This window comes from Neophocaena asiaeorientalis, unplaced genomic scaffold (assembly GCF_003031525.2).
Source record: "Neophocaena asiaeorientalis asiaeorientalis breed wild unplaced genomic scaffold, Neophocaena_asiaeorientalis_V1.1 scaffold125, whole genome shotgun sequence".
Taxonomy (NCBI): Eukaryota; Metazoa; Chordata; class Mammalia; order Artiodactyla; family Phocoenidae; genus Neophocaena; species Neophocaena asiaeorientalis.
Window position 1 is genome coordinate 1,579,540 of NW_020174425.1, and position 24,979 is coordinate 1,604,518.

Consider the following 24,979-nt stretch of genomic DNA (forward strand, 5'->3'; position numbering starts at 1 on the left):
ATATTTTTAGTGGAATTTAATGGCATGGAATAGGAAATAGCAGAGTGCAAAGCATGACTTAAATGCAAGGGCTGATTCACACAACTTCTACTTATATTTACATATGTAGAGTTAAAGTTATGTGTATATTGGGATGTAAACTTTATTTCTTACTGTGGGTCACAGTCATAAAAGGTTTGAAAGCCACTGTCTTAGAGGGTAAATGTGCCACCAAACAAGCAGCCCATCAGATGCATCCTGTAGGCAGAGAGGACCCAGGCCCAGGGCCTGCTTCAGTGTGTGGAGCTAGGTTGAGACTGGGTTGCCCCAAACACCTTACAGCAGAGGATCTGGAGCCAACCATGAGGGAAAATCTGTCATGAGTTCATAAGGAAGGATCCCAGACCACCAGAGAAGTTCAGAATGTTCAAAGAGGCCAGTAGACAGTGTATGACAGAGGCAGATGTGAAACACCAAATGGGTCCACACAGTCAGTTCAAGAACGAAAAGTAATTTGTCACTGTATAGAAAAAGAACAAGAAAACATTTCTCATCCCCCAAAACGTTTGTTTGGCTTTGAAGCCATTTATTTTCAAGAGAGGTAGTGAAATAATACCTATGAACAGCACCTTGTACCAATAATGTTTATTTTATTTCATGTCCTGGGGACACAGTTTTAAAGAGTATTTCCTAATTTGGCAACAAAGTGGAAAAAAGTCAGTTTAGGAGTTTGTGAATCATAAAAAATCTGGAGGATGTGCTATTTGCCATAAAATAGAATTAATGGATAAAGTAAATTTAGATTAAATTATGAGCCAAACTTGTGAGCCATCTTCAACATGCCATGGGCATTAGATACTTCCCCGAGTTTTAGATCTAGAGTTATCTGTCATATGGAAAATAAAAGCTGACCCCACCCCAAAGGTTGAATGTAGTCACATCTTCTTTAACCAAGTGACAGGCTATGATAGAAAAGCAAAGAGTAAAAGACTCAAACTGGCTTTAGTAATAGTGTAAAATCTTTCCCATGTCAACAGGTTCTCCAAAGAAGGTAAAATAGTAAGCTCCATATGGTTTTTCAAAATTATGGCCCATAGTTTAGGGCAGAAAGATATTAAAGTTAATACAAAATTTTAGCAATATGTGTGGATTTATTCTTAACTCTCCCTTTCCTTAGACTTTCTTTTCTTGGAATAGTGTATTCCCTGTAATTGAATCACGGAAATGAACTAAAAATTGCACATTAAATTGTTACAAACCCAAATTGCCATCCATCCACACCTCATCAAGAATCTTTTTTTTTTTTTTTTCCAACTTAAGAAGAAATAGCACGATTCTCTCAAGCTGATACTTTCTTCCTGGAGTGATGCCGACATGATGTTTCATTTTGGCTTCACATCCAGAAAGTGATTTGAGGACACCCAAGTGGCTCTTCTAGCACTTTACCTTTTCATCTCATTCTTCTTGTTGTTATTCATTTATTTGTTATGATAAGCTTACTTTAATTAAGTCTGACCTTCTTTGAACTTTCCTTCTACATTTTCCTATCACCCACAGAAACTATGTTTGTTGTACTTGAAAGCATATTTTATATTGGATAAATTTTTTTTTTCCTGGTGATGACATTTTTTAAAGTCACAGTACACTTCTAGCAAACAGGAGGTAGCTAAAAATAATGCTGGAGGGACATGAACTCAACATCTCCTCTTGGGTCCACAGGCCCTTCAAACTCAGTCGATCCCAAACCAAACCCTTTATTAGTACTCTCCAAGAGTTCCAAGTGTTGAGATCTCATTGAAAGGTCCCATGCCTCTCAGCATCCCATAAAAGAAAGTTCTTAGTCTTTCTTGTCCTCAAATATCATTGTCAAGTCTTATATTGGGTCAGCCAAAAAGTTCATTTGGGTGTTTTCTGTAAGATCTTATGGAAAAACCCGAACAAACTTTTTGGCCAACCCAAGGATTTGCTAATCCTTAAAACTTTCTGGAACCCAACATTTCTTTGCATTCTCAGAGCCCCTATTCCAGGCTGTCATCTGGATAAACACAAAAGGCCTAAATGGTCTTCCTGGTTTGACCTCTGCAATCTACTCTCCACATATGACCAGAGATTCTTCCTAAAACACAAATCTGTCCCATGGAGAAACCAGCAGCCACTTTGCGTCTCCTGATGAGAGAACAGCCACCACCTATGCTTGTGTCAAAGTGATCAAAACCGAGCTGGAGCGAGCCTCAGCACCCGGCTGTCAGTTCGTAGGAAATGCCAAGGGTGGAGGAACTCACTGAGCTGCATCTTGAGCCTGCAATCAACAACATCCAGACTGTGGGAAGCTGAGCAGGTCAAAGGGCCCAGATTCTTCCACAGATAAATTGTAACAAAAATAAAGGGATGGAGGGGAAACTGCAGATAAAAAAGACTTAAAAAACATTTAACAAATGAGCAAAACTAAACTTGTGCCTAGGGATGCACACTTGAATGAACTATAAAGAAACACAAGGACGTGACCGATGACCCTAGAAGTCAGGGTAGTCTTTGTAGGGACAGAGGGAGCTGTGATTGGGACGAGCCTTACGAGGGGCTTCCCAGGGTGGCTGGCAGCGTTCTATTTCTGGAGCTGTGCTGTGGTTAGCAGGGCGTTTGCTTTAAAATACTTTACTAAGCCACACGTTTGTTCGTATGGTGCGCTACTTTTATTTTAGAATGAAAAAGTTAAACATACACACACACACACACACACACACACAAATCTGCCCTTGTTGCTGCCCTGTTAAAACCCTTCAATGGCCTCATGGTGCTTGTAAGAAAAAGTCCAAACTCCTTCACATGGTGGACAAGGTCTTGCAGCATCTGGCTCTCTACTCAAAGCTTCAATGCTTGCCTGTCTCCTCCCTACATTAAATTTTCAGTTCCTCAAAAGCATTTTGCTTCCTTCTGTCACGGCCTCTGAACGTCAGTTATTTCTGCTCGGAACAATCAAACATGCTCTCTTTCCCCTTCACTTGGCGGATTCCTATTTGTCCCTCAGGCCCCAGGAGGAAAGCCTTCCCAGTGCTCCAATGTTGGGCATCCCGAAGTACCTCTCTGTCTTCCCATTACACACTATACTTTCTCAATCACAGCCTTTATCATCTGCATTAATATAGTCTATTAGTTCATATTTTCCATAGGTCAACAACTCTAGGCAAGATGTATTAAGTTGCCCTCAAATTTTTATATCCCAATACCTAGCACAATGCCTAGACAAAAACCAAGTCCCACGCTTCATAACACCTTGCTCTTTACTATTTAATTTTTAGCGTGCCTCAGATCACATGGGGGACTTGTTCTTTGGCCTACTCCAAATAATCGTGATTCACTGAGTCTGGGCCAGGCCCAGGAATCTGTGTTTTTAAAAATACCTATATGATTCTGATGAAAGAACCATACTTTGAGAAAGTGTCCCATATCCAATCAATCTCTTTGTAGATTCTCTGTCCTACATCTCTCTTTTTTTTTTTTTCAATCTTTTGGCCGCACCGTGCGCCATGCAGGATCTTAGTTCCCTGACCAGGGATTGAACCCGTGGCCCCTGCAGTGGAAGCATGGAATCTTAACCACTGGACCGCCAGGGAAGTCCTGCCCTAAATGTCTCAGATGCATTCCTTCTTTTCCCCACTCTCACTGACTTAACTGTGGTTTTCATTTCCCCCCTAGACTTATATAAGCTTCCACCTAGTTCCCCTCCTCCTGATTCCTCTCCTCCAAGCCATCCACACACAAAGCTTCTAAACACAGGCTTATGTGGGAAACACAATCATCTGGCCCCTGACTATGGTTCCTCCTGCTGTCCTAAGCCAGCATGTTGACACTGGAAAGAAAAAGGAAGGATGGAGGAGACAGACTGTGTTAAACGTGGCTAAAACATATTCTCTTGATGGATACAGCAGAAGGAAATGAAGAAGTAAAATGCCATTCTGAAGATAACTAAGGTAAAGAGAACTACGCAGCTTTACAAGAGACTCCACGGACATATTCATGTCACTACTATTCTCCAGTAGTTATATATATCTCTCTATATAGCATTAGTAAGAACTTAATGTCAGCAAGGCCCTACATCTTTAGTGGTATTAGAACTAAACACGTATCTCACTTAACAGACAAAGGCCACTTTTAAAAAACAATTATAAAGCATTATTGGAATAGAATACAGATATATATGCAGCACTTGCTAACTAACATCTTCCCTCAAGATACAGGGCAAGGAAGGCACAAAATTTAAACAACATGCTTAGCAAGTTGTTTTTTTTTTGAATTTTTGAATTTTTAGTTATTTTTTTATACAGCAGGTTCTTATTAGTCATCCATTTTATACACATCAGTGCATACATGTCAATCCCAATCGCCCAATTCATCACACGCCCACCCCCACCCCCAGCGGCTTTCCCCCGTTGGTGTCCATATGTTTGTTCTCTACATCTGTGTCTCAACTTCTGCCCTGCAAACCGGTTCATCTGTACCATTTTTCTAGGTTCCACATATATGCGTTAATATACGATATTTATTTTTCTCTTTCTGACTTACTTCAGTCTGTATGACAGTCTCTAGATCCAACCACGTCTCAACAAATGACTCAATTTCGTTCCTTTTTATGGCTGAGTAATATGTAAGAGCCAGACTGTAAAGTCGGTGTGGAACTTACTACATTCATATCTTTGTGGTATACATGGGGTGAGGGGCTCAGGTTTAGAATCCCATCAGAAGGGGGATGAGGATGCTTCTGGCCTTAAGCAGAGTTCCCTCAGACAACTCTGCAAGCCCACGTTGCATGTTTTATTAAAAAGGCAACAAATGACACTAGAGGAGCAGGATAGGAGAGAGTGTTGCTCATCGTGGAGACAGCTGAGGGTTGCACCAGTACTGCATGTTAGACTCAAACAACAAACAGATCCCACAAGAAAACTAACGTTGCATTTCTTTCCAGCTGTGTATGTCTAGAGGTGTTATAAATAGTCTCACATTTGTTGTTAGAAAGAAGCGTTATTAAAACCATTTTATCCTCACTCAATTTGAAATAGATGGAGAGGAGTTTGCTTGGTGTGTATGAAAATCTGCACTGAGATGCTCAGCTAACCCACACACCTGACCTGGCCTCTCCCTGAGCAACTCCTCACCTGCTGTCTCCTGACACCAATCCTTGCCCAGTGTCTTCATCTGCAACGATGCTGGCAACAACCTGCTTATTAAATGGCGTAAAAGAAGGAAATTCCCAACAGCCAGGTTCCTAACACATGTGTTTCTGTAAATATTAAAGAATCTGAACATCATAAAAAGCCTCATTGTCATCAGTTTTAGCCTTCTGTTTCCAAGGATCTGCAGCAGGGTAAAAGCAGTAACTCTTCAGATCACAGAATGGAAGGAACAGAGAGAAAAAGAGGCAGAAAGAGGAGGGGGAAGGGCAGGAGGAAGAGAAAGCATGAAGGAGAAAAAGCCAGGGGAATTGGGGGCTGGGTTTTCTGAGAGCCTGCATTTGTTTCACGGGGCCACTGGATTTGCTTCCTTGAATCCAATGGATTCCGGGTGCACTCCGGGCTATGCCACCAGGTCTTCACCACTGTAAGGTCGGGAGAGGAAAACCTGATCTATTTGCTCCCGGTGCTGCGGCTCCACATGTTGGGGCCCAGCTACATCCTCCCCTACTTTGATTCCCAGCCTTAACATGCAATTTAAAGAAATAAGAAGCCTGTGAAACAGCTGTAGGGAACTGTATTTGGAGCCCAGCACGCCACGCTGAGAAAGATGGGTGGACTCTTCAGTTTGGAATGTACAGGAATGAAACTGATTGGTTCATTTCGATCTGCCAGGGGCTTTTCTTTCTCCTTTTTTCCCCTTACTTTATTATTTTTTTAATATTTTACTTTGCAAATGGGCCCTCACATGTCAATCTCCAGAAGTTTGCAATCCACAGGCAAGGGAATTAATACAAGGTCTGCTGCGAATAAAATTATAATTACTTCTCTGTCCAAAAGTTCAACTTTGTTTCCCTCACCAGTTCTGAATTCCTGTTGCTGACTGGCACCAACGCAAGAGTGAAGTAATTTCTTTCCTCTGTGATTTATTTTCTGATGATAAGTAAGCAAAAATACTATAAAGAAAGGGAAAAGAATGATGCAAAATGAGTACTTCTCAAAAACACAACTCCAGAGTGAGAGTAGGTAAAATGGAGTCCTGTGTGTCAAGAAACTTAAGAATACTGCTACATGGTCATATATATTTCTGTGTAATAAAAATACACTTTTTAGTAAAACTATGTGTCAGGAACATAATGCTAAGAGCTTTACATGCATTATCTCATTTAATCCTTGGAACAACATATTTGCATGGGAAGAATCATCCACATTTTAAAGATAAAGAAAATGAGGTTTACCGAGGTTTAAAAAAAAACCTGCTGAAGCCTAATATAATAGCAGAGTCAAGATGCAAGTGCACCTCTGCCTCCAAGGACTGCTATCCTAGGCCCCTTCCCCAGGCTTTACAATGTTTAGACAAAAGCCTTGAAAAGCCCACTGCTCAGAAATGCACGTTGGATAACTATGTGCTGTCAACAGAGGTTGAACAACAAATCTTTTCTGTTACAATCACTGTTCAATGTTGAATGTTTGCCATTCATCTCTGCATAGTAAGTGAGATATGGTCAACTTACCTTTATCTTTCTTAAGTGATTCAGGCGTGTAGTGTTCTCCAGTAATCATCTGAGTGAGTTTTTTATGTTTGTTTTTAGCTATATAGAAGATCACTGTAAGAACAGGCTAGGCAGTATAATACCCAAGCTCACAGAACCCATCAGTCATGAGCTCCGCTGAGATACACAGTGTATAAAGAGGCTGCCTGATAGATACATGGTCATTTCATTTTTTCTGCATATTCAAATTCTGCTGAAGGACAAAGCTAGACTAGGAAAAAAAGTGGCCTGGGGCTAAACCGTATGTCCATCTCTTCTACCTCCACCCTGGTTTTAGTGAATTTCACTTTGGAGCATCTCCAGGGATGCTAGAGCATTCATTCATTGGGCAGAAATCTACCTGACACTGTGTTAAGTGCTGAGGGATACATGCATGAGCAAAATAGACCCGGTCCTGCCCTCAGTCTAGTCTAACATAAAATGCCAGCACTCTGCAATTCATCACACATGCACTGGAAGGATGTTCATGAAACTATCGTGCAGGTCCCTCATGAAAACTCCAGGAGAAATTGCTTTCTGGTCCTTGGGTCAAGAGTCGTAGTTCTGTAGAAAAGCTGATCTACTTTTAATCCCACGGACACTCTATACTTCAAAACTAATTGAGCCTACTTTCTTTGCTGTTAAAAAAATTCAGGGCCCACATGTGGCCCACTCACCCATGGGACATAAGATGCATTTCAGTAACTGTCTCATTGCTAGTCCAGCTGATGTCCCTTATCTTTTTCTTTCCTCCTTTCTTTTTCAGATATTTCCTATTTGAATATTGTTTTTTGTTTCCTTAATCTTTGGGGAAAAAGGTATAGTAGAAAAAAGTAAAAATAAGTAAATAAAAATATACACACGTATGAAAATTTTAGGAAAGTAGAGCAATGTCTGCTGACTCCAAAAACTCCAAAAATTTGACTTTTTGGAAATCTCTTAAATCTTGACTAAGAACCGTTTTTATTTATTTTCCCACCTTAAAGTTTAAGGTTCTGGGGGAAAAAAGCTGATGGAGAATTTTTAGTTATTTGGAATCCAATAATGTTCTCTTTTTAATTATGTAAGGACTGAATGCAGAAAGCAACTATTTATAAATGAGAATATCCCCAATGTGCCAACTGACATACACAGAACTTGCTCTGGTGACTAGGTGATATTGTATTTAAAAAATGAATTGACTTTAAGTGTAATAAAATGCATTTTCTGTTGTTACCAGCTCTAGATTTATGACCTCAGCTCATTAAGCTTTCTTAAAGAAGTTGTCTGATTAAGTTCTAATCACACTTTTATATAATACAGAGCCAACTATAACCCAAATCCTAGCTTTCATCTGGAAGATGAGATGTATAGGGGACTTAAATCAAAGGTCAGAGACATTATTGGTGATGCTGAAAATAATTTGCCATTTTATATATAGGTTAAAATAATATCTTTTTAAATTTGATTTTTAGAACTAAGTTAAGAACAATTAAATTACTCTGTTACTTTTACTGTTATGAAGGATGTTATGAAGAATGCATGACATTAACAGAAGGCAGAAGAACAAAGGAGAGAGCTTCTGAGAGAGAATATGGGCATCTCCGCAAAAGCAGATACAGTATGTAGACATGTCTCATCTTTCTGTGGTACCCAATCATCTGGGTACTCGCTGACACACAGAATTATAATGTCAAAAGAAGAAAGTTTTGCATGTTGTTATTTTTCAATCACCACCATCATCATTATCAATCTATGAGATTCCCTTTCTACTTTGTAGTACATTATATCAGATGAACACAAAAGATCAGTATATCATTAGATAATATTTTCTATTTAATTTTTCCAATGGCCCTAGACTCTTATATAAGTGAATCTACAGGTGTGACCTTTTAGCTCTTTATTTACAAACTACTCAAATGGTATATGTACAACTGATTCACTTTGCTGTACACCTGAAACTAACACAACATTGTAAATAACTACACTCCAATAAAAAGTAAAAGAAAAAACCCCCCACAAAACCCAAAAATACTCAAATGAAATGAATCACATGAATAAATCTGTATGCATGTACATCTCAGATGTACTTCTTTTGAATACCAGACAAAAGACACATCACTGTTACTTTCCCCTAAGCCATCATGATTGGTGTTACCATCAGATTCTTATATGCCAAAAAAAGGGCCCAGGGGAGCACTGCTGAAAGTTTTAATGGAATAAAGCCAAAAGGAATATGTTATGAGTTAAACAGATGTTCTAGTTTTGAGAGCAATTTGGACAAAGATAAGTCAAATCTCCAAATAAATCCCAAACAAATACTATTTCCTTACAGCCTACATACACCAAATTATAAACTAAACAGGATCTAAGTACTAAGCAAATATCAGTAACAATAATTATCATTACTCGTATTTATTGAAGGCTTACTATTTGATAGGAACTGTGCTAAGTACTTTACATTATCTCATTTAATCCTCAAATCTTTAAGTCATGAATAAAAACTAATAAGATACTCCAATAAAAATTATTAAAAAAAAGTTTTAAATTTAAAGATAAATTAATTTAAAAATCCAGATAGTCTTGAATTCTGCTTAATTGAAAAACAAAAAACTAATGAACCCCTACTATTAAGTGATGCTTACACTTAATTCTGAGCAGAGAATATAGTCCTAGCTTAGGTTTCAAATACCCAATGTTTGCAGCCCTTACCCTAGGTGCAAATTTTAAACTTACTGGGCTATTTTTTTCATCACTGAATCCCCAGCACCTAGCATGGTACATGACATACAACAGATGCTCAATAAATGTTTGTTAATTGAATAAGTGAGTGGACACAATTTAGTCACTGGTTTTCAAAGGAGTAGAAAGGATCCTCATGGAATATGGCAAATGTATTAAGTTTGATGAAGCCATTGTAGGAAGCTTTTAAAATTAATTAATTAATCAAATTAATTGATAAATCAATATTAATTATTGATCTCTTTTTTTAATTACAAAATAATGGCTATATTTCACTGCACTGTACAATATATCCCTGCTGATTATTTATTTTATACATAGTATTTTTTTTAAACATCTTTATTAAAGTATAATTGCTTTACAATTGTGTGTTAGTTTCTGCCTTATAACAAAGTGAATCAGTTATACATATACATATGTCCCCATATCTCTTCCCTCTTGCGTCTCCCTCCCTCCCACGCTCCCTATCCCACCCCTCTAGGTGGTCACAAAGCACCGAGCTGATCTCTCTGTGCTATGTGGCTGCTTCCCACTAGCTACCTATTTTACGTTTGGTAGTGTATATATGTCCATGCCACTCTCTCACTTTGTCCCAGCTTACACTTCCCCCTCCCCGTGTCCTCAAGTCCATTCTCTAGTAGGTCTAGTAGGTCTGCATCTTTATAAATAAGAGTCAGTCTTTTATTTTCCTCTGAAACCAAATATAGGTGAACTATGTCCTAAGACAATGACAACGACCACAATACATTTCTCTGGGTACAGTGGCAACATATGATTTAGTTGATTTAAATAGGAACAGTTGAACTACCAAAACATTTAGCAGTGTTTTAAGTTGTCAAAAAGTGATTGATTATATTCAACTACAGTTTAATAAAAATTTAAGGGTCTAGGGGTTGGGTGTGGTTGCTCTTAAAAAGTTAAAATTTCCATAAAATCATTTAAAAGTACAACCTAGTAACAGTACTTGCCAAGACAAAAATGTTCCAGTAGCTCGACTTTTTATGCTAGGATCACTTCTGGAACTAGAAACCAGATGTAAAGGTAAATTCTCAATTTCTGACCTTCATCTAAGAGGTCTAGGGAAAGAAGTCAACTGTTCAGCTCTATTAAATCACAGACTGGCTTTGGGTTACTGGCTAACGGCATAGAGGTATACCTATTTTTATCAATACTGCCATGAACAAAGTACTAGTCCTCTAATAAATTCCTACACAGCTCCACAACCAGTAATTCTGAACTTGTAGAAACTATGAAAATGTTCATTTTTATTTATTTTCCTCCTTTTATCATAGGAGTCTAGTCCTCTCTAATAACAGCATTCATTTAAGTTGGTATTTATATGCCTGAATGTTTTATATCATCATAATACAATTGCAGTGGTCTTGTGAATTCTCTTAATGCGATTTTATTTGTACTAAAAAAAAAATCTCCATTAAAAAGTGGTACTTCACAGTTAGCTACTCTTTCATGAAGTGAAACAGACGGCTCTCTGGAACATTTTCATCCACATCTTAATCTGTCAAATTTCACTTACCTATTTAAAACAAAAAGGACTTTAAAAGTACCCTTATAGACAACAAAGGTTTTTTTCCCCTAAAGTAAATATGGTTGCCACTTTTTAACTAACTGTACAATGTCAAGTGAGTAATTGTTAACACTTGATAATGGAAACTTATAAGTCAAATATCCAATTTCCATCCATCTTTATTTTCTTTCTTGGTGCCAGGAGTAGAATGAGGTTAGTCAAGAACAGAAACTAAGGCATACACGGCTCAGCTTTGAAACAAATCAAATAAAAAGGTTCTTTTCAACCTAAAATATTGTAAGCTTCAAAACGATTATACATACCTCATAACAAGCCTTAAAAAAATAAGCTCTGATATGGATTTAATGTCAACTCTTCCATAATCTTTTTCATTTAGAAATTCCAGAAACTCCTTCAAATTCTATAAACAAACAATATTCTTTACCATACTGGCAGAAATTTAGGAAGTATTAAATTTACTTACCATACTGGCAGAATTCAGGAAGCTTGCAAGCTACCATTATTCACCCTTATGATATCTGAGATGTAACTCTTCACAACATTAAATGCATCGCTGATTTTTCTAAGCATTTAAAAATGAGCTCTCTCCAACCCTATGACAAGTATCAGCCTACGTAATTTTAAAAGGATATTTCATACAGTTTGTAATTTTTTGTAGTGTAATTGGACCATGTGTATTAAAACACAGTTTAAATAAGAATACCCGCGGAATCCCTAGTTTAATTAATTCATCCCATACCTTTTGGAAGCAGGTAGACATATTAATTATACACAAATAAAATAAATTTAAGCTAATCAAGGAGAGACAGGAAGTTTGTTCTCAAATCTTGAACTCCTGAAAGTAAATTATTACATAATTAGAATTCCTCACATAATTATACCACAACATTGGTTTTCCTACAGGTTTGGGCAATTTGCTGGTTACTGGATAAGATCTTATTTATAAATTGTCAGTTAATCCTATCACATTTACTTTTAGCTCCTAATTGTCCTAAAATGCAAAGAAATTTTAATTGGCGGAAATCTCTTGCTGGCAAAAGGTTTTAACCACTTGGGGGTCAATCAGAACCTAAGGCCTGATGATGGTAATACAAGGCTGTTAAACAAGGGGGAAAGAAATCTCAACAATCAAGATGATACTATTTACTCAATGCAGCAAATTATTTTTTCTTTGGTTAGGTTCTACCTAAATATTTTTCTTCTAACTTTAAACATGGAAGTCACTAGGTCTTTTGAAACTAGGGACCATTCATAAGCCACTAACAACACAAATAACAAGTATCCTATCCCCTTCACTCACGCACACACACAAGTATGTGAAAATCTGGCCTCTGAGATTTCATTTGACTATGAATTCATTTTTTTAAATTGCAGAGTTTAATACAGTAAGAAGAAAAAGACAAAAATCTACCAACTAGGCTGAGCTGCCATCCTCTCCATGTAGTCTTTGGCCATATCTCGGGCTTCAATGTTCTCAGGATACAGCACGCAGAACATGGCCAAGGCTCCCAAGTTGTTGCCGTAAATTTCATTCCAGCGGGCGCTGTACTCCTTGGGATCCCAGGGAGGGAGGTACTCCAAGGGGCTGGACAGCATGATGTGCACGGCCTCGGTGAGCCGGGCGGCAATGTGCTCGTGGGAGCTGGCAGCTCTGAGCTGGAGCTTGGCCACCTCCGCCCTGGAGAAGTACAGCATTGGATGGCTGTCGTAGTTGGCATTTGTAAAGGGAATCATGACTTCTGGGTTCTCGTCGGTGACGTAGGCTGACACAAAGCAAAACAAATATATGAAAAACACACTGGGAGCCCCCCGTGTGTGAGTCCTCATCGTGGCCTCAGATCTCCAAATCTCCAAGGCAGCCAAACCATCTTCGAAAGATCCTACAGGACGGAAAAGAGAAGAGGAGGATATGTCAACCAGGGGACCATGGTGAAGCAGGAAATACGTGGTAGGTAGCGACCTTGCTTACTATGAAAATTAAGCTTATGAATTTTTAGACTTTTCAAAAATACAGCAAAAATTTGAGCTAGGAAGAAACTAAAACCTAATCATTTAATTAACTCATTAATTAATTACACATGATACAACAGACATATTCATTGTGGAAAACAGAAACTTTGGACTTGGGAAAACAGTATAATATCTGCTCGAGTAGAGAAGAAAAACTTGTTGGCATTCTTCTCACGTTTTATCACACAAAAAACGTTTTGATTTTATGGTATTTTTGGACATTAATATGAAAACCACAGTAACCAAAAGCTTGTGGTGAAATATCGTCTGGGAATCAGGATGGACGTTAGGGAAAAAAAAAAAGAAAATCCTGTCTTAATACAGCCACCTTCACTCTAAGTTCTCCCCTCCTCTCAGCATTCTCCATTCTGAACCAGGGATTAGGATCAATACATCTATATGAATGTGAGCAGACAAAATATTATGAGTAAGGCTAAATATTCTCTTTGTGTCAGCAGAAGGTGGGGACTGCGACAACAAAAGCAGGGTAAACATCTGCTAAGCCCATGTGTTCCCTGGGCTGATATCGGCAGGAGTGCAGGGCATGATCAGACAGGGGGCTGCAGGGACTAGAGACTGACATGCCTTCATTCAGGAAATAAAATTCCAGAATTAAAAGGCTGAAAGAACACGTGTGCATTTTCCCCTTATTATTTGAAACTACTGTCTACTTTTTCATTTTGTATTTGGGATTTTGGTGTCATTCAGTAAGTCAGACATTTAAACCAAGCTCACATATTTTCTTAACTGCTTAACTTTCTTGAAAATCCTTTTCTTTCAGTGGCAGCTTTGCTCACAGGTTAGCAAGAACGTCTTTCAAAGTAGGAACATTAAAAAAAAAAAAAAAGAAAGAAAGAAAATCCTCAGCCTGGTCTATGTCCCACATCTGGGATAAAGCAGGCATAAAATCCCCCAGAGGAAAGTCAGGGAATTCTTAAAATTCCTCAGAGGGGAAAGGTTATAGAAAGCAGACCAGAAAAAGACAGTTTTATGTAAATAATGAACAGTAGTTTTCAATTATTCAACGGAGAAACTGGTGGAGAAAAATCAACCTCTCCAGCTGAACACAAACTATTTTTCCAAGGAAAGTCTGCCTCATCACATTCAGAAGAAAGAAAACTAAGGATTTAACACACATTGGAGAACAATCCATATTCTCAACTTGGTCTATCTCCAAGAGAAAGGCAACATGGCATCACTTGTAGATGCTGCCATAAACTCTAGTATTCTTTGTATTTCTGAACGCGCTTTAGACTATATATATAAAACTCAGTGGCAGTGATTTTGTGAAGCAGTTTAGATTTACTTCAAGAGTAGAACCTGTAATGAATAAAAACAACTAATATAGCCATGTTAAATAAAATACATAAAATAGAAATAACTCTTGGACTCCACCCATATTGTGTCTAGCACCCAAATCTTCAAGGCAACTGGCTGCCTCCTTCAAGGCCAGAGAGCTGGCCCAGAGTCTTCTGTGGTTATGTCTGAGGAGGGGTGTGGTCTCTGGCAACACAGAGACATGGCTGAGTCTGAAGTAATGCTCAGTCCCCACTGCCCCCACCCCGAGGTGTATTTTTTGCTCTTTTCAGAGAACAAGTGTGCTAATTTTTTTTTAAAGCCTGCATATATTAAATCCCCAAAGGTCTACAACTGGATGCAGCCATCAATGCAATTAGCACTGTTGCGGGGGTGGGGGTGGGGGTGGGTTGTAGGCAGCCAGACTGAGGATGGCTTGGAAGTTTCTCCTTTAACTGACCTCTACGTGCATAGAATAGAACTGAAGATCTTCTCTCAACTACTGGGTTTTTGTTTGTTTGTTTGCTTATTTGTTTTCCTTGTTTAAAAGGCTTTTAACATAAAGCAAATAATTTTTTGCAACATTGCCCAAACTTTTCATTATCAAATTGTCTGAGGCTTCTTAACGATTATCATTTCACAACAATATCTCCATTTTCACCTTCTTTAAATGAACTGGCCTAACAGATGTACCATTAAAACAGAGCTTCACTCTCAACATATTTTAAAGTTTGTATTCAAACAGTATGAAGAAAACAGGATCAGGGAATTCAGACATAAAAGTGAATGGATTACTGATACATGCTACATCATGGATGCAACTAAGTGAAAGAAGACACGAAAGGCCACATGTTGTATGGTTCCATTTCTACGAAATGTCCAGCAGTGGCAAATCCATAGACACAGAAAATATTATACATTACTGGTTGCCAGGGGTTTGGAAGAGAGGGAAATAGGGAATGACTGCTTAAAATGCGTGTAGGTTTCCTTTTGGGGTGATGAAAATGTTTTGCGTCAACTACTGTTTTTTAAACGTGTAGCTCAAATTCTAGGTGGGTAAGGGGGTGGCATGGGTTATGGATGGATGGGTTGGAAGCTATGTGGAAACTAGAAACTCCATCTCAGATTCTGCACACACATTCCCTAAAAGGGGCTAAAGCTGATTTGTTTTATTCTTTCTCCTGCCTTATGCATATCACCCTCCTATCCAGGGCTGGAGTCACTGAGACAGAGACAGCTGCTCCACAGTGACCCTCCCAATCCAGGACTGACTCAAGCTATGATCACAGCCACTTCTGCCACATTGCTTCCGGTTACATAGGACATGCCTGAGGGTATTTAAACAAGAAGCGCTGTTCCTGAAGCACAGACCTCATTAAGATGTTGTTTTGGGAACAATGCCACCTCAATATGCCAACTGTTACCAAAGGTTCCCTAGTTATTGCTTCATTCACGTGAGGGTGTCAGGGCAGCAAGGCCTGAGTTACCGCACATTTAAAACATTCTTGTTGGAATACATGTGGGCCAGTGCAGTACCCACAGAAATTCTGCTGAACAATCATCCACGAAGAATGAGAAGAGAAGACCGTGGCACTCGCGGTGGCACAAATTGTGCAGCCTTCCTCATAGCATACACACAACAAGCCCAGCCTCTACTCTCTGTAAGTTATTAATGCCTTTGCTGAGCTACCTGAAGAGTTAACATCTCCTGTATTTGGCGGGTACCTGTACCACATCGGACTGTTTCAGCTGTTTATGTCATACCTCACAGAAGAGGGGATCACAGCTCCCTCTTTGCATCACAGGGATTAGCAGTGTGTGCCTGGCATATAAAAGGCAGCTCACAGACGCTGGCTGAACTTGTGGGCCTAGGAGCTGATAGAGTGGATCTCATTATTGAAATGAGCAAGGAGAAACCTTATTCCTCCTTATTTGAAGCCAAAGCAAGTTTAGAATTTTTGAGAAAAAGTTTCTGCCAGGAAACGAACAGAGAAAAACACTCACGAGGCTTAGAAACTTCTGTAGCCTAAAACATATTCACTAGGTTTTGTTTGTTTTTCTTTTTTAACATCTTTATTGGAATATAATTGCTTTACAACAGTGTGTTAGTTTCAGCTTTATAACAAAGTGAATCAGATATACATGTACATATATCCCCATATCTCCTCCCTCTTGCATCTCCCTCCCACCCTCCCTATCCCACCCCTCTAGGTGGTCACAAGCACCTAGCTGACCTCCCTGTGCTATGCGGCTGCTTCCCACTAGCTATTTATTTCATATTTGGTAGTACATATAAGTCCATGCCACTCTCTCACTGCGTCCCAGCTTATCCTTCCCCCTCCCTGTGTCCTCAAGTCCATTCTCTATGTCTGCATCTTTATTCCTGTCCTGCCCCTAATGAGCTGCAATGAACACTGTGGTACATGACTCCTTTTGAATTATGGTTTTCTCAGGGTATATGCCCAGTAATGGGATTGCCGGGTCACAGGGTAGTTTTATATTTAGTTTTTTAAGGAACCTCCATACTGTTCTCCATAGTGGCTGTATCAATTTACATTCCTACCAATAGTGCAAGAGAGTCCCCTTTTCTCCACACCCTCTCCAGCATTTACTGTTTATAGATTTTTGGATGATGACCATTCTGACCGGTGTGAGGTGACACCTCATTGTAGTTTATTTTTTCTGCATCTGTTGAGATGATCATATGGCTTTTCTCCTTCAATTTGTTAATATGGTTTATCACATTTATTGATTTGTGTATTATTCACTAGGTTTTCAAAAAAAAATGAAAGAGGTAAACAAATTAAACTTAACTAAAGTCTAACACAAACTTGCTTTAGCCTGATAACCGAAAGGGAGACCTATTTCCCATCTACCATCTTAAATCTTTCTAGGAAATTTCATCGAAAAGCCCCTATAACCAGGCTTTGGGTTTGGATTTCCCCTTTAACCTTCTACCTTTGGCATTCTGTATATCCTCTCTGTAAAGAGAAGAGCTAAAATTAGGTGGACAAAGCAACTGACAGAGGAATAATCTCCAAAATATACAAGCAGCTCATGCAGCTCAATATCAAAAAAACAAACAACCCAATCCAAAAATGGGCAGAAGACCTAAATAGACATCTCTCCAAAGAAGACACATAGATGGCCAACAAACACATGAAAAGATGCTCAACATCGCTAATCATTAGAGAAATGCAAATCAAAATCACAATGAGGTATCACCTCACACCAGTCAGAATGGCCATCATCAAAAAAATCTACAAACAATAAATGCTGGAGAGGGTGTGGAGAAAAGGGAACCCTCTTGCACTCTTGGTGGGAATGTGAAGTGATACAGCCGCTATGGAGAACAGTATGGAGGATCCTTAAAAAACTAAAAACAGAACTGCCATATGACCCAGCAATCTCACTACTGGGCATATACCCTGAGAAAACCATAATTCAAAAGGAGTCATGTACCACAATGTTCACTGCAACACTATTTACAATAGCCAGGACATGGAAGCAACCTAAGTGTCCATCGACAGATGAATGGATAAATAAGATATACTACATATATACAATGGAATATTACTCAGCCATAAAAAGGAATGAAATTGGGTCATTTGTAGTGATGTGGATAAACCTAGAGCCTGTCACACAGAGTGAAGTAAGTCAGAAAGAGAAAAACAAATACTGTATATTAACGCATATATATGGAATCTAGAAAAATGGTACTGATAAACCTATTTGCAGGGCAGGAAAAAAGACACAGACGTAGAGAATGGACTTGTGGACACAGGGGGAAGGGTAGGGTGGGATGAACTGAGAGAGTAGCATTGACATATATACACAACTATGTGTAGTGGGAAGCTGCTGTATAGCACAGGGAGCTCAGCTTGGTGCTCTGTGATGACCTAGAGGGGTGGGAGGGTGGTGGGGGGAGTCGGGGGGGATTGGGGGGAGAGTCAGGGGGGATTGAGGGGGATGGGAAGGCAGCTCAAGAGGGAGGGGATATATGTATACATATAGCTGATTCATTTTGTTGTACAGCAGAAACTAGCACAACATTGTAAAGCAAATATACTCCAATAAAAAAAAATAGGTGGACAGGTTTTATGCTAATTTTATGTACTTATTTCAATGTACATTAGAAAAAACTATAACTATCACATCAAACCTGAGATTTCAACAGATAAATTTCCTGTTTAAAATACATTTAAGTTTAAAAATAATTTAAAAAGAAAAGTAAATGGATAAAGCAAAAACCGTTGAAGGTGGTGCCTGAATGACTAAAGTTTGGAAGATGCTGAAAATGGTGAGTGAAACAACGGCCATTAAAGGCTAATGAGTTTACCAAAATGACCAACCCTGACTCTCTGGCTCCCCCTACCACAACACACACACACACACACACACACACCTTGCACAAATTAAGTCTGTACTTTCAGATGTCTGCAGATGATCTCTCAAGCCATTCTCTCCCTAGTTCATTGTGCTGCAAACATGGCAGAGTGCTACCACCTCCCTTAAAACTTTAAGCTGCCCTTGGCCCAGTTCAAGAGCACGGAACTCTCAATATGGCAAAATCGTGAGCTCCCCTCAGCAGCTGCCTAAGAGTACACAGTTTACCCATAATTCAATTCTCAGGATGGTTCTGAATGACCCTATTAAGGCCTCATTTCCCCTAACAGTCTTCCTCTTCTCTTCTCCACTAGTTTTTCTAATCCAGTTTTCCTTCTTATTTTTTGTTCTCACTCTACACAGCTTAGAGAGCAAAACATTCCTAAATTTTGACCTAATCAATGAATACAGTATAGTTGAGATAATTCAGATAGCAATTTAATCATTTCTCTGCTTGCATGCCCTACATATATCTGCAACAGCTCAACTGGCATTATGCTAAGGCCAAGCCAAATAATGCAAAAAGGACTTAACAAACTGACCGAATTCCAATTATCTTAAGTAGGTCCTCACAAAGCAACAATAAGCCTAAAGTTGTTTTGCTTTAATTCTGGTTCCAACAAGCCACTGCAGCTATTATGATTGCTGACACACAGAGAAATCTTGTGTGAAACGCTCTTCACGTGTTTGATCTTTCCCTTTACAATAACTCAATGTGGTAAAGCAGTATTAAGAGTTAATCTAACAACATCTTAGCGTAAACTTCAGAGGCAGAAAAACAACCTCAATCTCCCAAACCCTAAACCAAGGTTCTTTCCTTTAGCCAAATTGTTAACATTCAACAACATTAAAGGTTCCATTTTTGTCACCCTTACACAAAGAAAGCACAGAAAGAGTATGCTGAGAAGGATCAAGAACTGAAAGCTATACGAGTACATCGAGTTTCAAAAATGAAATGGGTTTGCAAACAGTCTAGGCGATTTATAAATGAAACATACAGTAGTACAAAAGTTCTTTCAATTCCTCTGGCTTTAGAAATATACAAAGTATAAGGATAGAAGAAATCACCCTATAGAAAGTAAACCATGTCCCAAATTAAGATGGATTAAAAAACCCCTTATAATATGTGCCAAGTCTAAGGAGCACAGCATTATGGTTAACATTATGGGCATGGAGTTGGGCAGGCATGAGTATAAGTCCCAGCTCTGCTATCTACTAGTTTTGATCAGCTGAGTCCTGCTCTCGGAACCCCCGTTCTCTCATCCATAAAATGGCCCCAACTTCCTGAGGCAAAATAAATATTATGTGATGCACTTAGCATAGAACCTGACATGAAAGGCTTCATAAATATTTGTCATTTTGAATAAAAGGGAAGAAGTTTCAGACATGCAAGACGATACTCACCTACCCGTAAAATATTTTATTTGAAAGAAACTAAATATTATAGTAAAAGAATAAGAACTAAAGATATCCACTGACTAGGGCAAGGTCACGCCACGTGTTAGAGACTTAGCTGAAACTAGAACACAAGGCTCCTGACCCTTTAGGGCATCGTTCACAGTAAGCCCCACACTCACTAGACAGGAAAGCAAATGACCCTTGAAATTTTTCAAGAATTTGTTGGCGGTTTTACCCCCAAAGAAAAGCATAAACATTAAATAAACTATTATCTGAATCTGATTGCCTCCCAAGGCCAGTTATTTATTCTTGGTGTACAAAAGGTGACGGCTGCTTACTGTATTCTTTGGAAAGAAAGGCCCAGTGATACAGTAAGTGCTGGGAAAAACAATCTCTGGCCGGGGAGCTGTTTCCTAGGAACAAGTTGATATTATGGAAGGAGTACATGAGGACTTGGAGGACATCTGCTGCTATTGCCAGAGATGATGATTTAAACTCAGTCCAGGCTCTGGTCTTGGGTCAGTCTATGTCATCAGCATCTCAGCTGATCACCCTAGGAGATGCTATCTGATGTTAATGAAACTAAAACCCTCCTCCCTCCACATATATAAAACCAGAATGTCAGTGCACTCATTTATGAGAAATACAACTATCAAGCAGATTAGGAAATATTTTCTGGCTTCATCAGAAAAATACAAAGGAAGTAAAATTATTAGACAATTGCCTGGTGTACAAGGAATCAGAACAAAGGCAGTGGGAAGGGCCCTGGGCCTGGAGCAACTCAACGAGTAGAGATCACCACCATAGCTGCCCTTGAAAGGAGTCTGTGTTGTCAACATGTCACAAATGCCCCTGGGACATCATTAAAAATCAATGTCTAGGGGCTTCCCTGGTGGCGCAGCGGTTGAGAGTCCGTCTGCTGATGCAGGGGACACGGGTTCGTGCACCGGTCTGGGAAGATCCCACATGCCGCGGAGTGGCTGGGCCCGTGAGCCATGGCCGCTGAGCCTGCGCGTCCGGAGCCTGTGCTCCGCAATGAGAGAGGCCACAACAGTGAGAGGCCCGTGTACCACAAAATAAAAAAAAAAAAATTGAATTGTAGTGAATATTTAGGAAAGAAGAGCAAAATGTATGCCCCCCACAGCTCCTGCCACCACCTCCACCAAGCCCAGCCCAACATCAGCTGTTATGGTTTGCCCAACCCAATGGATAGGCCCAGTAGTGAATAATATGACTAGGACAGCTAACCCTTCCACACTAGATCTGGATGTGCCCTTATCCATGAAGGGCTGAAACAGCCCAGCAGACCAGACAACTGAACACCCCTGACACCGTACCCTCTGCCCTGGAAAATGCGCAGACCCTGCAGGAGTTAGCAACTACAACTCCTCCCTCATCATGCTTCCAGTAAAACCCAAGTTCCCTCCCTCTATAGGCCTCCAATCAGGGTTTAGGCAAAGCAATGGCCTAAGAGCACTAGTACATCCCAGCAGAACTACTTATTTCCTTCTCTGATCTATTTTAGGACTTAACTCTCAAAGAAATCTAATTCCAAGTATTTGAGAAACATCTTGTCATGGTCTCACACATACTACTTCCCTGTTTCCATATATTTTAAGTAACGGAATATACATGTGTTTAAAGTTCTCCTCACTTTTCTATTTCAATTTTATTAAAGGTATCATTAGGATAATTTTAGTTATTTTTCCTCAATATCAAAATAAAGCCTTATATGTCCTTGGTAAATTTTTGTAGTGAAATAAATCTAACATTATTCTTAAATATGTCAAATGTTAAGAAAACATATGGTTTTGGTACTATGCAATCATTCCCTACAATTATACTCCCTGACGTGTAAAGCCTATGGACTCTGCCAAAAAAGAAAATTTTAAAAACCAAGGGTTCTTAATCAAAATGAAAGTTCTTTTTACTGAAGGCTTATTGTTTCCTTATTGCTTAAGGGTGAAACAAAATACATCTCCCCCAAAAAAGTCATTTCCAAACAAAAGTCCACAATATGAAATTATAACATATGGAAGCCCAAAGAATTTATACACACTACTGAGGGAGTAATTATAACCCTGAACCCACACAGCAAAACCACACTGTGTATAATAATTGATGTTCACCACCTTTACACTCAACACTGGAGAACTTTAGGTTAAGTTTGTAAGTTAAGTGCAGCTCTGTGTAGTCAAAGAACATTTCTACATTGTCCCCAGGAAAGTTGTGAAGATACCACATTTTCCCTTAATATAATCTGAAGCTCACTTTTTTCCTACACCAACAATGATAACAGTATAACTTCTTTATATGAGAATAATTCATCTAAATTATGTTTTAAATGGTCAGAGATATTTTCTGGTATCAAGTCTGAAGGCTCCATCTCCCACACACCAGACACTATCAATACTTGAATGAATAACTTGGTGGCTATCAAACTGAAGACATAATTAGGAGGAGAGTTTTGCCTGGTGCTCATTCCTACAAAACTAAAAACCATTAAGATCCAGCTTTTGAGAGAGTGGTTGCCCTACAGAAAGCAGAGAGGAAGTAAAATCTGTATCATTTTCATGGAGGCAGAGAGACCAGGGTAGAGGTGGGGGGAAGGTCTACAAAGTCACTGATGAGACTAGTGGAGTACTGAATTTTGCCTGCAAAAAGGCTCAAAGACAAAATGAAATGGTTATACTTTATAAGACAAGCTATGAGTAAATTCTAGTTTATCTAGCAGTCTAACAATTGCATATCTTCTGAATGGTACCTTTTGTTACAATTTTAATCAATTTTCTTAATGATGACATCGGACGATAATATCTTATTTTCTGAATTTTTTACTCTTATATTATTTTCAGGCTAATTTAATGAGTGTATTTCTTTTTTGGTATTCTGAATCTTTTAAAAAGCAGTAACTTATGCATATTAAGTTTTCCACTGCATTGTTTTCCAGAATTGGAATATCAGTTCCCTATCGATATTGGGGGTAAGAGTTTCTTACAAATATTAATTAACTCAGCTATGTATTGAGAAGCCATTAAATCCAGGAACATTTTGTATCCATGAGGATACAAAACGAAAATTCTTCCTTAGTCCAAAGCAATTTATTTAACTTATTGTACCTGGCCCCAAAAGACAGTTAGCAATCTTTTAATTTTCTTTTTCCAAAACTTTTCTAAATAGTGAGTAATCAAAGATTTTTCTAGAAGAGTCTGAAAAATCAGCTCTGGCTTTCTCAGCAATCACTTTAACCATGAAAACACTCTTTTCTGGCATTACTGACTAAAAATATAAAGCATGAAAAGATGAATAAAGATAATGAAGCCAAGAGCTAAATATAACCTTATACAGTTTCTATAACAGTTAAACTAAACCACGAAATGCCCATGAAAACTAAAGTAAAATTTTTCTTCCTGCCATAGATTCATGAGGGCAGACCAGTGAGGTAGTTAGGAGTGCTGGCTTGGGGGTCAGAGTGGCTTTTTTCACAACTGTATGACTTTGGACAAGCTAACTCTCTGAACCTACTCCCTTACTTAAAATGAAGATAGAAATGGTATTCGTCTCACAGACTGCTTGGGGGATTAAATGACATAACACCTATAAAGTACTTAACGCTTTCTGGTAAGTGTTCCCCCAAATGCTGGTTCTCATCATTCACCTCTGAACCTGATTAGCAATTGAGGGCACAAGCTGGAGCCAGACTTCCAGAGTTTGAAACCCAGCACCACCACATTCTTAGCTATGTTCCTGTTTCCTCCTCTGTAAAACGGATAAAATAATACCTGCCTCACAGGGTTTCTGTGATCTTAAATTAGCTTCAAGCATTAAAAGGGTGCCTGGGGGACTTCCCTGGTGGCACAGTGGTTAAGACTCCATGCTCCCAACGCAGGGGGCCTGGGTTTGATCCCTGGCCGGGGAACTAGATCCCACATGCGTGCCGCAACTAAGACCCAGTGCAACCAAATAAATAAATAAATATTAAAAAAAAAAAAAAAAAAAAAGGGTGCCTGGGATTTAGAAAGAGTTCAATAAATGCTAGCGGTTGTCATCACCTTGTCAACGAGAACACCAAAGTCAGTCCACATAAGAGGAAGTGTGCCATGACACTACGAGGAAGTGCTCACGAACTATCACTCACAGAAAGTTATTTTTAAAATAGGTACAACGCACCGGGTACTCAGAACCTTGCAGATTCTTCAAGGGCTTAAAAATATCAAATACTTTGACAGATATAAAGTATTTGATGCCAAGAAGTCGGTCCTTCTTCCTGCACAACTGCACATTTGTAACTTTCAGGCTACACATTCCAGGTAACTGAACACATCTGAGGAGAAGTTTCCACATTTAATACTATTTCTTCACCAACCAAATTTTATATACAGAGATAAAGCTTACTGATACACCATACTGATATATATGTGTTTACACAGTCAGAAAAATATCCTAAACATAGAAACAACAGTCTTGGTAAAATTTAAAGATGAAAAAATTACTTCTGAACTTAAAATTTTACATATCTTATGCTTGATTGAAATATATTTTCTACTTCCCATAAATGATATTATACATTAGTTTTCAGTTGGTAATGTAATTCTTTGAATTTGTGAATATAAGTGCCTTTAATTCTGTAACCAAATCTCCCCCTTTGATTCTGAGATATGTTGACTTCTTTTCTTACCAGTTGTGATGGTTAATTTTATGTGTCAACTTGACTGGCCGAAGAGTGCCCAGATATTTGGTTAAACATTATTTCTGGTTGTGTCTGTGAAAAGGTTTCCTGAAGAGGTTAGTGTTAAAAGCAGTAGCCTGAGTAAAGCAGATTGCTCTGATATGGGTGAGCCTCATTCAATCCATTGAGGGTCTGAATAGAACAAAAAGCCAGAGGAAGGGAGAGATCCCCCCGTCCTTTCTCTCTCTCTCTCTCTCTCTCTCTCTCTCTCTCTCTC

At 38.9% G+C, this 24,979-nt stretch overlaps 1 protein-coding gene across 2 annotated transcripts in view; it reads right to left on the reverse strand.

Annotated features, from left to right (window-relative positions):
* The window catches only part of DSE (dermatan sulfate epimerase), a 67,357-nt gene that overhangs the window by 24,973 nt on the left and 17,405 nt on the right, over window positions 1–24,979 (reverse strand). Inside the window, exon 2 of one of the 2 annotated variants that reach the window (XM_024756697.1) lies at window positions 12,355–12,823. In XM_024756697.1, coding sequence (XP_024612465.1) covers window positions 12,355–12,770 — 416 coding nt within the window. In that variant the 5' untranslated portion in view covers window positions 12,771–12,823. Of the gene's footprint in view, window positions 1–12,354; window positions 12,824–24,979 lie in introns of those variants that run through there. The other variant, XM_024756698.1, reaches the window with a different exon arrangement.